The following is a 13,927-nucleotide window of genomic DNA, read 5'->3' on the forward strand; positions in this document are numbered from 1 at the left end:
AGTGAAGAAGAATAAACAGCTAAAGGATCAGGGGAAAAAAAAAATAAAACTGAGTATAGGGAGTCAAGAGAGCCCTATGAAAACATCCATCCATATTAGGGATTAAGAGATGGGAACAAAAGTCATACAACATCATCATGCTAAAGCTATTGGAAAGAGAAAGAAAGAAATGAATACAGAGAAAGTAGAAGATTCCTGTGAGCTCAAGATAATTAAGAATTATATACTACATAATTTAATTTTCTTTTATTTTTTAATTTATTAACTATGAAAGGGCCTTTTATATTGTAAAAAATATGCAAATATTATGACTTTGTATGCAAACTATCATTAAATTAGCTACCCTTAACTAATTGTTAGAAATACCCTATGTAAGAAATATAAACCTGGATTAAAGATATGTAGCTGGGCAAGTGGTATTAACTGTAACAAACAAATTTTTCATCATGCTTTTCTGAGTTCTTAAAAATTCCTTTGACAAATAGCTTAAAGAGAATCTTCTAAAATGTAACAAAATGTTGATTGTAATTATAATTATTAAGTATATGTGTTTTTATGCTTTTTTGAGTTTTACAGTTTGAATACTTTTTATAGCTTTTACCAAAAATTAATGAATTATGAGAAGTTATATATTACATACATAGAAGAAACAAAACACATTTTATTTCTCTGGGTGTATGTATTTAATTCAGTTCAAATTTTATAATTTAGAATCAGCATGAATTGCAATAAATGGATCTTCAGCAGAGTTACTAATAGAAAAATGAGCTTTGCCATCACTGGAAACACTGATTTGAATCCCTGTACAACTGTTACCACTTTTATCTCCAGAAATAACATCACAATATGTACCAGCAGGAAGACCAGTTTGCAAAGTTGCAGATAGTGTACTGTAAAAATAAAATTTAAGATTTAATATGAATTTAACACAATTAAAAGCAAGAATACAGACTCTCTAAAATAGTGTAACTGTGTGCAATAGAACTTTAAGCAGTCAAGGTCTCAATGAAAATAAAATTCAAACATAAAGATTTCTGCAGTGGTTGGTTTTCTCAGGGTCAACAAAATTCTTATAGAAGATATAGAAATTTCCTAGTCAATAGTAAATATTATACAAAAAAATAAAGTTGAAGAGTATCAGTGAAGATTTGAATGACCTGCTTCACTTAGAGAAAATAATTTTAAATTACTTTAAATGTATCCTCATCTGCACTTAAGAAAATACTGATTATTTTCAAAAACTTAAATTTGGTTATTTCCTCAAAAATCTCCTTTTTTCAAGAGGTTAAAATAAATTTGGGCTGGAGATAAAAATAATCTTGCATTTCTATAAAGAAGTATATAATTTTAAAATATAATGCTGTCTCATAAATATGTTTCTTCCCTCTCCCTGATAGCTCAATTGATAAAGAATCTGCCCACAGTGCAGAAGATGTGGGAGACACAGGTTTGAGGCCTGGGTCAGGAAGATCGCCTGGACAAGAAAATGGCAATCCACTCTGGTATTCTTGCCTGTAAAATCTCATGGACAGAGAAGGTTGGCATGCTACCATCCATAGGGTTGCAGAGTCAGACAGGACCTAGCACGCATACACATATGACAAAAGACAGGGGAAAAAAGGACTAGTAATGGATTCTTGGGGAAGACAAGTATATACTTTTTTATTTGTTATTATTATTTTTTGCCAGTAAAATATCATTTGGGCAAAGAGTGAGCTAAACATGGGTGGAATCTAGTTTGGACTAACATTACAAGTGCTTGCAAAGATGCCTTCTGAGCTATAATTCCGTATGTGAGGGAAACAGTATAATGGAGGCAAAGAATATAAGTCTCACAAATGAAAAGCCAGTAATGAGATGTCTCAGAACTAAAAGTAATAAGTCCCCTGAGGTGAATCAATGACCATAATATACATATTCATTATAAATATATATATGCTTTAAAAAGTATTATTTGTCACAGAGAGATGGGAATGTGCAAAACAAGACTAAAGAACTACGTACTAAAGTAGGTGAAAAAAAGAGAGGAAAAAAGACATTTCAGATCTGAGGCAGTATTTTTCCATTATTGATTTAAAAAGTTTTATAAGACATTTTTCTATGGATTTCGTGACCTTTTATATTAACGACTTTGTATATTTTGGGGGCTTCTCTGGTGGCTCAGAAAGTAAAGAATCTGCCTGCAGTGCAGGAAACCTGGGTCCAACCCCTGGGTCAGGAAGATCTCCTAGAGGAGGAAATGGCTACCCACTCCAGTATTCTTGCCTGGAGAATTAAATGGACAGAGGAGCCTGGTGGGCTACAGTCCATGGGGTCACAAAGAGTTAGACATGACTGAGTGACTAACGTGTATATTTTATGTGAGGTGTATATGTAAGCAGTACACATGCATCACATCTGTCCATGATGTGAAGAGTGCACAAAAAATGACTCCACTTAGAAAAGAAAACCATTATAAACAGAGGAGATAAAAGAAAATCAGTCATCATCATTTTTCTTCTGACCCTTTTCTAATCGTTATGTTTTCTTAATCTGCCATCTAAAGAATTTTTCAGATGTGAAAAAAGTAAATGAGCAGGAAAAGAATAAACCAAGAACATATTAGCATAAAATATTATTTCTAATTGATCTACTTACCTGTCATCATTGTTAAAGACAATGAATCCTTTGTTTCCTCTTCCAAAAGCTACTTGGTTGCTGCCATTGTCCCACCAGTTTGTAAAAGGTTGACCATCAACTACATTACGGAACATAACCATGTTCCTAAAAACAAAAGAGCATGTGAAATGCTGTTGATACTTCAACAATTTAAAACGAAACAATGGACTTCCCTGGTGGCTCAGTAGTGGAGTATCTGCCTACCAAAGCAGGAGAAATGGGTCTGATCCCTGATCCAGGAAGATCCCACATGCCACGGAGCAACTAAGCCCATGTGCCACAAATGTTGGACCTGTGCTCTAGACCTTGGGAACTGCAACCCTAAAGCCCATGCTCCACAACAAGAGAAACCACCTCAGTGAGAAACTCCCACACCACCACAAAGAGGAGCCCGGCCCACTACAAGGAGAGAAAAGCCTGCACAGTAACAAAGACCCAGCTCAGTCAAAAACCAGTAAATAAATAAAGGCATTTTAAAAATGCTAAGAAAGTTTATTATCAGAGAATGTGTCCAAATAAGGTTTCCTACCTTATTTGACGCCATCGATGTTCACAGACCCAGTCATTGCCACAAGTAGTATCTGGATTAATAGTAACTTCTTTAATTACTCCATTTTTATTTGGTGGCCCCATCCAATCATTAACATCCTCAATTAGTAAAAAAAAAAAAATAATAATAATCAATTTTAAAAGCTCACATTTTTAACATTACATGTGTCCTTATTTAGGACATCAAACCCAATCTGTCCTATTTGTGTTTTTGTAGTGGCTTCACTTAGAATTCAACTTGTTCAGGATTTTTACTAAGTATATCTTCTCCCTAACTTCTCATTCCCTAGTGCCATATTTCAAACAAGAGTATGATTTTTTTAGTCTCTCATTGTTTTCCAAGGAATTGTAATCACTTCTTAATATCACTATAGGCAGTGTGATGTTATTGAAATGGCAAGGACTTTAGTGTTATAAAATGCAGGACTAAAAGATAGTTTCCATTACTACTAGCTCAAAGACTTAGTTAATATACATAACTTCTATGCCTCATTTTCCTCTTCTGTAAAATGATGATATTATAAGTTACTATAAAAATTAAATAAGGTATGTAAAAATCTTTATACATGATAATTGCTAATAAATAACTGTTTCGTTCATCTTTTTTCAATAAAAGTTCTAATCAAAATATCAAAATACTCTTCACTAAATTGACCAAATTTTATTACTGTGCTTTTCTAATTGGTACTTTCAAGGTAATCATAGGAAAAAATAGATTATGTCTAGGAAGTTATCAATATCTGTCTTAAATCATATGGTATGATAAATGATGGACAAGCTAAGAGTTGTTAGCATGCAGAAGTCATGGAGAAGACTTTATGGGAAAGGGGGAAATGAACATATGCCATAACTCCTGCCATCAGAAATAAGACTAATTAGTGGAAATTATAAGAAATTGATTCAATATAAAGGGAAATATCCTAAATATTTAGGATATCTAAGGCTATCTAAGAACAGAATGAGTTGTTGTACAAAGTAGTAGTGGACTTCTCAATTTGTAAAGAACCTACTAGAAACTAGAGGAATATCTATCTGGTTCAGAGTGAAGAGAATTTTCTACTTCAGGTATGAAGTTGCTGTATGATGCTGCATTTGAAACTTACCACTAACTTTCCAAATAACTTAAGTTCTTATTTCTCAGTTTCTTTTAAAAATATTTACTCAGATTAATGTCTTTACCATACTGCTCAAATTTTTCTGATTTTTAACATTTTCAGAATAGTTAGCAAATTTCTCTTTAATGTATTTTCCTTCCTGCTATACTTTCCCTACTGAACTTCAGCTCAACTAGATAATGCCTTTGCATTCCACAAAACTTTCTTTAAAAAAGTATTTAACAAATACTTATATTGCTTATACCATGAGCAGGTACTGTTTTAAATTTCCTTGAAGTGTTAATTTGTAATCCTCATATCAACTGTATGAAGCAGGTACTTACGAGTACACATTTTATTCATTGTATCCTTATTTTTAAGTGGTATTTTTTAAAGTGGGTGGGCAAGAAGGTATATTTCTCATACTTTGAAATAGCTTACATACTCTTTATCAACAGAGATCATTCATTTTAATTTTTTATTTTTTTATATCTAAAGTCTGCTTTTATTTATTTATTACATTAAAATGGACTTATTGGTCCACATAACTGAAAAGTATAGGGAATAGAGTTACATTTTGGATAAATGGATGCCATTAGGTTACTTATTTTCTTCCCATTCATCATCTCTTCTTTCTTCTGGTTGGCTTTATTTATATATTTTTTTGTGGTCTTTGTTTTATTTTTTTAATATAAATTTATTTATTTTAATTGGAGGTTAATTACTTTACAATATTGTACTGGTTTTGCCATACATCAACCTGAATCCACCACAGGTATACACGTGTTCCCCATCCTGAACCTCCCATCATCCTCCCTCCCTATACCATCCCTCTGGGTCATCCCAGTGCACCAGCCCCAAGTATCCTGTATCATGCATCAAACCTGGACTGGCGATTCATTTCATATATGATACTATACATGATTCAATGCCATTCTCCCAAATCATCCCACCCTTTCCCTCTCCCACAGAGTCCAAAAGACTGTTCTATACATCTCTGTCTCTTTTGCTGTCTTGCTTACAGGGTTATCGTTACCATCTTTCTAAATTCCATTTTAATTTTTTTAAATATCCACTGCATTGTTAAAAGAACCCTGTGTCAGGTTTTCACTTAATAAATATTTGATAAAATAAATAGTGAATGTTATAGCAATATGTGAAATTATAACAAAATTAACTTCTTTTTCTTGAGAAGAAGATATTTTGTACAACACCAAAACTTACTTTTCCATTCACAAAATGTCTTGTCCAACGGTAGCTTGACATTACTCGTGTAAATCCATAGGGATGAGCGAGCATAAATCCGACTCCCATTTTGTACAGTCTAAAAGGCACAAAATTATCTTATTATAAAAGAAAATAATATTTTTAACATCATTAAAATGGTAGGTTTAAAAATGGGGAACTTTGTTTCTTACCTAGCATCCCAGAATGTAAGAATAGATGCTCCCCCAGCTCCATGCCCTCGCTGATTGTCATGGTTATCAACAAAGACAAGTGCCCTGTTAGAAGGCATGAAACCCCAGCCTTCTCCCCAGTTCCTATTAAAAAAAGAAAATCTTAAGAATATATATATATGTATTCTTTTACAATAACTTTAGAATAATCAAAATGTGCATTTCTTTCAGTATTGCACTCTTCAATGAAATTCTCTCTCTAGTTAAATGATTATTCTGTAGGGTTTTAAAATTTTTTAATTTTTAAAATTCATTTATTTTAATTGTAGAATAAACTGAGCTTTTGAAAATTAAAAACTATATATATATATATATATAATCTACAAATACATTCCATGCATGTATATATGTAGAAATTACTTGAATTACATTCATGTTATAGGAATTTTGCTATAAAATTTATATTAGAAGTTTTAGTGTATTATAATTTAGATAGACTTCAGAAGGGCCAACATACATACCATTTTATACAGAATTGCAAATTAGATTAAGTTTCAACAGTATATTGTTATAAACATTTTAATATTTGAAATTAACTAATATATGTAAAGTCTATAGAATGGCCACATTGTAGGAACTTCATAAATTATAGAATCACTTTAGTAAGAACCTGGCTTTCACAAATTATGTGCAAACATTAATTAAATCTAGTACAGTCATATAATGTATAAATTACAATCTCTAGATTGGTGTTGAGTCCCTAAAAAGCTTCCTTGTGATTGATATTCTAAATAATAAAGATGATCACTTGGAATGTGGGGATATACAGCACTTGTTATTAGTAAATGAATCCTTGAAATTTGTCTAAATAAGAAGGCATTATGAAGAAAACTCATGTTGAGGTATCATCACAAAAAAATCTGTGAAATAATTCAAAGAATAAAGCATATTTTATTTACTTTAAGTAAGCCATCTTCTCTCCACTCCACTTGCGAATAACTGTTCCTAGTTTTGCACCATATTTAAATTCTGTCACACGGCCATTTCCAAAGTACTCACTGCTTGTAATTGCCTCACCACCCAGATCAATTACCTTGTAGAAATGAAGAAGAAAATAACAATTTAAATAAGAATTTAACTAAGTTAAACTTATATAAAAAATAGCTTTGTACTATTTTATATTATATGAAATACCCCAAATGGTTTTCCTTATATCAAGATTCTCATTTTTCTTTGCTAGACTATATCTATCCAACAATAGTAAAAGTAACATGACAAAGTAACTTGTCCTGTGAGAATGCTGACCTAATTTAGACTTGCACATAAATGATAAGACTAGTTCATACTTGTATAGCACTTAATATCCGGCTGGTAATATTTCTTGCTACTTGATAAATATTACCTCTTCAAATCTCCAAAGAAAACAAAGATATAACCATTATCATTATTCCTTTCGATAACTTCTGAAAAAATTGTTGCGCAGAGAGGTTAATGAATCAGCCTAACCAAACACACCTAATGGTGATCTAGCCAAAATTTAGAGTCAGATATCCTGTCTTAAGACAACTATATTATTATCTGTCTTCTATCACGGCCTCTGGGGAAATTATACATGACATGGAGATTTTTGCAGCCTAAATAAATTTTTGTCATTTGGATAACAAACCTCTTGATACAGAGTTAGATGTACTGTCTTCTGAATAAAAGGAGGTTAAGGAATATTCTTCTATGTAAATGATTCAGCCATTAAGCTAAAGAAACTGCATTTTAAATAAAATCTGTCACTTATTTTCTGATGAATTATCGATGAGGAATTATTTTCTAAAGAATAATAAATGGTCATATTTTATATGGATACACATGTATATTGACATACCTCCTGGTAAATGAAAGGTTTACTTCCTGAAGGAAACCACTTTGTGTTTAGATTATGCAGTTTATCCAAAACTGCCTTTATGTCTCCAGGCCACATGTGCTTAGAAGCATCAATTCGGAACCCTGCTACACCAATGTCAATGAGATGGTTTAGATAGTTAGCAATCGTGGAGCGCACATAATCTTTCTCCAGTGCAAGATCAAGAAGACTAACGAGACGACAATCCCGGACCTATGGAGAAAAAAATTTTGTGATTGATACATAAAACATCACCTTCACTTGAGAATCCATTCAATTATTCATTCATTTATTCATTAACAGATATTTCAATAGTGATTTCTTTGCACCAGTCTCTGGAGATATTGACATTCTAGTACTGACATACCTTTGAAATATTTTTCATTGTAAAAATGAAAAAAATGGAGAAAAAGTAGATGAGTTTTTTCATTTTGAAAAATTAAATTGGGGAAAATTATTTGAATGTTGATATGAGATTCTGAAGTCAGACTTGGAATGCTGTTTTCCTAAACATTCTAAACTAACATTTAAAATGGAGATCAGTGAGCTACATATGGATAATAAAAGGTGTAGATAGATATTTTGCTAATTACCTGATAAGCATCATTATAGCTCTCAATATCTCCACTTCCAGTTTTACATTTTCCATCATTAAAATCCCAACCAGAGTATGGGACTGCTGGAAAATCCTCACTTCCAGGGTTGAAATAACTTCCACAAGTACTGCCTGTTCCCGCACTCACACCACTTCCAGTCATATGATTAATTACAGCATCCACATAAATACGGACCTGAAAGGCAGAATTTCCATTTCAGTTTGACTTACAGAGAGATAGAAATTTATAGTATTATTAATTAGATTGTACAGCACGTTGATAACATTCCAAAATACTTCTTTGTTATTTTATAACTTATCTTACAAGAAAACAGTCAAGTGTGAAAAGAAATCATTGTGAATTGAAGCCCTATAAGCATTCTAGGCACTTGGAAGATGCTTATACATATAATAAATTAAGAGAACCCCAAACTAATAGAACTGTGAAAAAATACAAAGAGACTTTTTTTTGGAGTATCTGGAATCAGTTGAGGCAAGAGAGATTATTAGTTTTTGAAGTTTCCATAGGTCATCCTAAGAAACAAGAAGCCAGACTCTACTATCTATTTAGGATCAGAAGAATAAAGGTAGGTATTGTCTCTCACCTCCTTCATGGATCACAGCCATGTTGTGGCAAAAAGGGTCTTGTGTAACTCAATGAAGCTATGAGTGATGTCATGAAGGGCCACCCAAGATGGATGGGTCATAGTGAGAAGTTCCAACAAAATGTGGCCCACTGGAGGAGGGAACAGAAAACCACTCCAGTGTTCTTGCTGCAAGAACTCCATGAACAACACAAAGAGGCAAAAAGATGTAGCACCGGAATATGAGGACCCCAGGTCAGAAGTGTCCAATATGCCACTGGGAAGAGTGGAGGGCAATTACTAATTGCTCCAAAAGAATGCAGCAGCTGTGCCAAAGTGGAATGATGCTCAGGTGTGGATGTGTCTGGTGGTGAAAGTAAGGTCCGATGCTGTAAAGCACAATATTGCATAGGAACCTGGAAAGTTAGATCAATGAATCAAGGTAAATTGGACGTGGTCAAGCAGGAGATAGCAAGAGTAAACATCAACATCTAAGGCATCAGTGAATTAAAATGGACGGGAATGTGCAAATTTAATTCAGATGACCATTACATCTACTACTGTGGGCAGGAATCCCTAGCGCTCATAGTCAAGGAAAGAGTCTGAAATGCATGACTTGGATGCAATCTGAAAAACAACAGAATAATCTCAGTTTGTTTCCAAGGCAAAAAATTCAACATCACAGTAATCTAGTCTATGGCTCAGCCACTGAAGCTGAAGGACCTAAACTTGACAGGTTCTACAAAGACCTACAAGACCTTCTAGAACTAACATCAAAAAATGATATCATTTTCATATGGGATTGAAATGCAAAGGTAGGAAGTCAAGAGATATCCTGAGTACCAGGCAAGATGGCTATAGATTCTTTGTAGCTGAAGATGGAAAAGCTCCATATAGCCAGCAAAAACAAGACCTGGAGCTGACTGTGGCTGACATGAGGTCCTTATTGCAAAATTCATGCTTAAATTAACAAAAGTAGGAAAAACTACTTGGCCATTCAGGTATGACCTAAATCAAATTCCTTATGATTATACAGTAGAGGTAATGAATAGATTCAAGGAATTAGATCTGATAGACAGAATGCCTGAAGAACTATGGACAGAGGTTTGTATCATTGTTTAGGAGGCAGTGACCAAAACCATCCCAAAGGGGAAAAACAAAAAAAAAAAAACAAAAAGATGCAAGAAGGCAGCGTAGCTGTCTGAGCATACTTTAGAAATAGTTGAGGAAAGAAAAGAAGCAAAAAGCAAGGGAGAAAGGGAAAGATATATCCAACTGAATGCTGAGTTCCAGAGAACAGCAAGGAGATTAGAAGGCCTTCTAAAATGAACAATGCAAAAAAGGAGAGGAAAACAGTACTCTTCAAGAAAACTGGAGATACCAAGCAAACAGTTCATGCAAAGATGGGCTTGACAAAGGACAGAAATGGTAAGGATTTAACAGAGGCAGAAGAGATTAAGAAGAGGAGGCAAGAATACACAGAAAAACTACATATATAAAAAAAGGTCTTAATGACCCAGATAACCAGGATGGTGTGGTCACTCACCTAGAGCCAGACATCCCTGAGTGTGAAATCAAGTGGGCTTTCGGAAGTATTACTACAAAGAAAGCTAGTGGAGGTGTTGGAATTGCAGTTGATTTATTTAAAATCCTAAAAGATGATGCTATTAAAGTGCTGCACTCAATGTGTCAGCAAATTTTGAAAACTCAGCAGTGGACACAAGACTGGAAAAGGTCAAGTTTCATCCCAACCCTAAAGAAGAGCAGTGCCAAAGAATGTTAAGACTACAGTACAATTGCTCTCATTTTACATGCTAACAAGGTTATGTTCAAATCCTTCAAGCTAGGCTTCAGCAGTATGTGAACCAAGAACTTCCAGATGTAAAACCTGGATTTTAGAAAAGGCAGAGAAACCAGAGATAAAATTGCCAACTCTCATTAGATCACAGAGAAAGCAAGGAAATTTCAGAAAAACATCTGCTTCATTGACTATGCCAAAGCCTTTGACTGTGTGGATCATAACAAACTATGGAAAATGCTTAGAGAGATGGGACTAACAGACCACCTAACCTGTCTTCTGAGAAAACTAAGCGCGGGTCAAGAAGCAACAGTTGGAATCTTACATGGAACCAATGAATGGTTCAAAATGGGGAAAGGAGTAAGACAAGGCTGTATATGGTCACTCTGTTTATTCAATGTCTATGCAGATTATATCATGCGAAATACTGGGCTGGATGAGTCAAAAGCTGTATTCAAGGATCCCTAGAGAAATATCAATAACCTCAGATATGCAGATGATACCACTATAATGGCAGAAAGTGAAAAGGAACTAAAGAACCTGTTGATGAAAGTGAAAGAGGAGCGTGAAAAAGCTGGCTTAAATCTCAACATTCAAAAAACTAAGATCATGGTATCTGGTCTCATCACTTCATTTCAAATAGTAGGGGAAAAAGTAGAAGCAGTGACAGATTTTATTTTCTTGGGCTCCAAAATCACTGTGGATGGTGACTACAACAATGAAATTAAAAGATGCTTCTTTGATGAATGATTGGTTCTGAGGTCCCTGCAACACTCCAGAAATATTAGTGTGGCTGCTTTAAAAAAAAGAAAGAAAGAAACTGTGTATCTGGTCACTTATTCCTCTAAAATTATCTCATTGCCTGGGATTCAATCTTCTCTCAATATACTTGTTCTAGAACATTACATACACAGCAAATGTAAACAGATTTGAAGGAGGACCAGGAAAGACAGTTAATATTAAAGAAAAATGTATGTTTTGGCTTCACATTTAACTTTTTTTAAGTTTCATGAATGGATAAAACAAACAAATTTTGTATACAGGATCTGTAAAACTATCTTGTCTATTTAAGTTTCTTGCTCATACTCCATGCAAACTAGAACTCAGTGTGGTACATGGCCATATTCAAACACCTAAGAGTCATGCAACTGACGCTTTAGTTTGAAGCATCTAATCCTTTCTTTCAAAGTAGACACAACCATACTGCATTCTTACTGAGGATTTTGTCCATCAATATGTTGCCATGAATTATCTCTACCACCTTTCCTCTCAAGAATCAAAACCAGCTTGATTTGGGAATCTTCTCTTTTCCAAATGAAATAGAGATGCAATACTTAACTTTCCTTGGTGTTTGTAGATATTGCCTTGTGCATTCCATTGTAAAAGAGATGGTGACACCTGTCAGTAAGGCATCAATGACCAAAAAAAAATGCTTGGAAGGAAAGCTGTGACAAATCTAGACAGTGTATTAAAAAGCAAAGACATCACTTTGCTGACAAAAGTCAGTATAGTCAAAGTTATGTTTTTTTTTCAGTAGTCATGTATGGATGTGAGAGTTGGACCATAAAGAAGGCTGAGTGCCAAAGCACTGATGCTTTCAATCTGTGGTGCTGGAGAAGATTCTTGACGGTCCCTTGGACTGCACGGAGATCAAAGCAGTCAATCCTAAAGGAAATCAACTCTGAATATTCACTGGAAGGACTGATGCTGAAGCTGAAGCTCCAATACTTTGGTCATGTGATACGAAGAGCCGACTCACTGGAAAAGACCACGATGTGGGGAAGATTGAAGGCAAAAGAAGAGGACAGAAGAGGATGAGATGGTTAGATAGCACCACTGACTCAGTGGACATGAACTTGAGCAAATTACAGGAGATAGTGAAGGACAAGGAAGCATGGTGTGCTGCAATTCTTGGGGTCACAAACAATCAGACAAAACTTAGTGACTGAACAACAACAGTTGCCTCTCATTATGCTCTTCATCAAAGAGAAAATAATTACAGACGATCATAGTACTTGCGGGAAGGAATATCCAAGAATTATGGGTGGCCATACAATTCACATACAAGAAACAGCAAATGTTGTAAGTGGAACTTCTAATTCCTAACTGGAAAAGTGTTCCCCCAAAATGTGTACAACCATAAAGGTTGAAAGTTGATGTTCTGCTTTATAAAATAAAACTTAAACTTACATTAGTTGAAGTCTGTGGCCTTAAACTTTTAATTACATCTTCTTTAGTGGATAAATGGTACATATAAAAATAGTTATAATTAAACATAAGGTAACAATTACATTTTAATTTATAGCTAAAGCATGAGGTAACTTTTATATGTATGAAAATTGTTCTTCTTAAAAGGAACAAGAGACAAGAGAGATAAATTATTTTTCTGTATCATGTGTTTAAAGGAAACTTTAAGTCACTTACACCAACGTTGTTACATCTAGTCACCATGTCTTTGAATTCATTTTCATTTCCTGATCTTGTACATAACTTGTAACTAACTGGTTGGTATCTTTCCCACCAAGGTCGTGAAGGGTCAGTAATCACAGCATTTTCACTGGGTGGGGAGACCTACAAATAAAACAATGTTAATAAGTATCAATTTATGACTCACTTTATACCACTGAATAGTCTATAAACTAATCAATAGTCTAAAATTATTTCTGAATCTTTGGTAACTGCATTTCTTTAAAATTGTTTGAAAATATTAACATTGCATTGGAAATATCCTGCTGAAAAAAATTATCTTGGAAATAAAACGTAAAGTCACCGACAATTTCAAATTTTTTTCTTCCTCAGAAAACTGTTTTACTTAGAGTACTTTAATTGTGAAGTAAAATGTTGTCCCAGCTTTCAGACACAGGGGATACTACCACTTATTCTCAGCACAGCAATTTCTGCAACTTATACAATGAACAATACTCACCTGAACCCCTCCAAATCCTTTGGGGGCTAAGTATCGCTCACATTCAAGAGCAATATCGACCCAGCGCCACTCAAACAGATGGACAATGGAGGTCCGTCCAGATTTGACGTGTGGGTCATACTGAGCCCAGCAGAACCCAATTGCTGAAAGCAACAGAAAAAACTTCATTTTGCTTTGAAGTTGTAAGTGTTCTTTCCAGCAACTATTTATATTCCTATAAGAAGTATATATTACAAAATAAATGTTAAATGAGCAAACACTTGAGCACAAACTGTTTATTCATAATCTGAAAAGAAATATTGATAATAATTTAAACAGATGAAGAACATCCATAAAATCTCCCAAGAATACCATCTAAATGAGCTTTAATAACAATGCTTTCCTTATCGTGGGAATATTAACCTTTTAAACATCTGGTATTAAATATTTATA

General features: G+C 34.1%; 1 protein-coding gene across 1 annotated transcript; it reads right to left on the reverse strand.

The window, feature by feature from the left end:
- Positions 1-693: 693 nt before the first annotated feature.
- Positions 694-13,663, reverse strand: LOC113889545 (alpha-amylase 2B). Its single transcript, XM_027536360.1, has 10 exons — positions 13,496-13,663; positions 12,994-13,140; positions 8,186-8,383; positions 7,575-7,805; positions 6,658-6,791; positions 5,720-5,842; positions 5,526-5,625; positions 3,188-3,306; positions 2,638-2,763; positions 694-890 (listed from the first exon to the last, which is right to left on the reverse strand). The coding sequence occupies exons 1-10, from the start codon at positions 13,661-13,663 to the stop codon at positions 701-703; spliced, it is 1,536 nt and encodes a 511-aa protein (XP_027392161.1). The 3' UTR covers positions 694-700.
- Positions 13,664-13,927: the final 264 nt, after the last annotated feature.

The sequence above is a fragment of the Bos indicus x Bos taurus genome, chromosome 3 (genome assembly GCF_003369695.1).
Source record: "Bos indicus x Bos taurus breed Angus x Brahman F1 hybrid chromosome 3, Bos_hybrid_MaternalHap_v2.0, whole genome shotgun sequence".
NCBI lineage: Eukaryota > Metazoa > Chordata > Mammalia > Artiodactyla > Bovidae > Bos > Bos indicus x Bos taurus.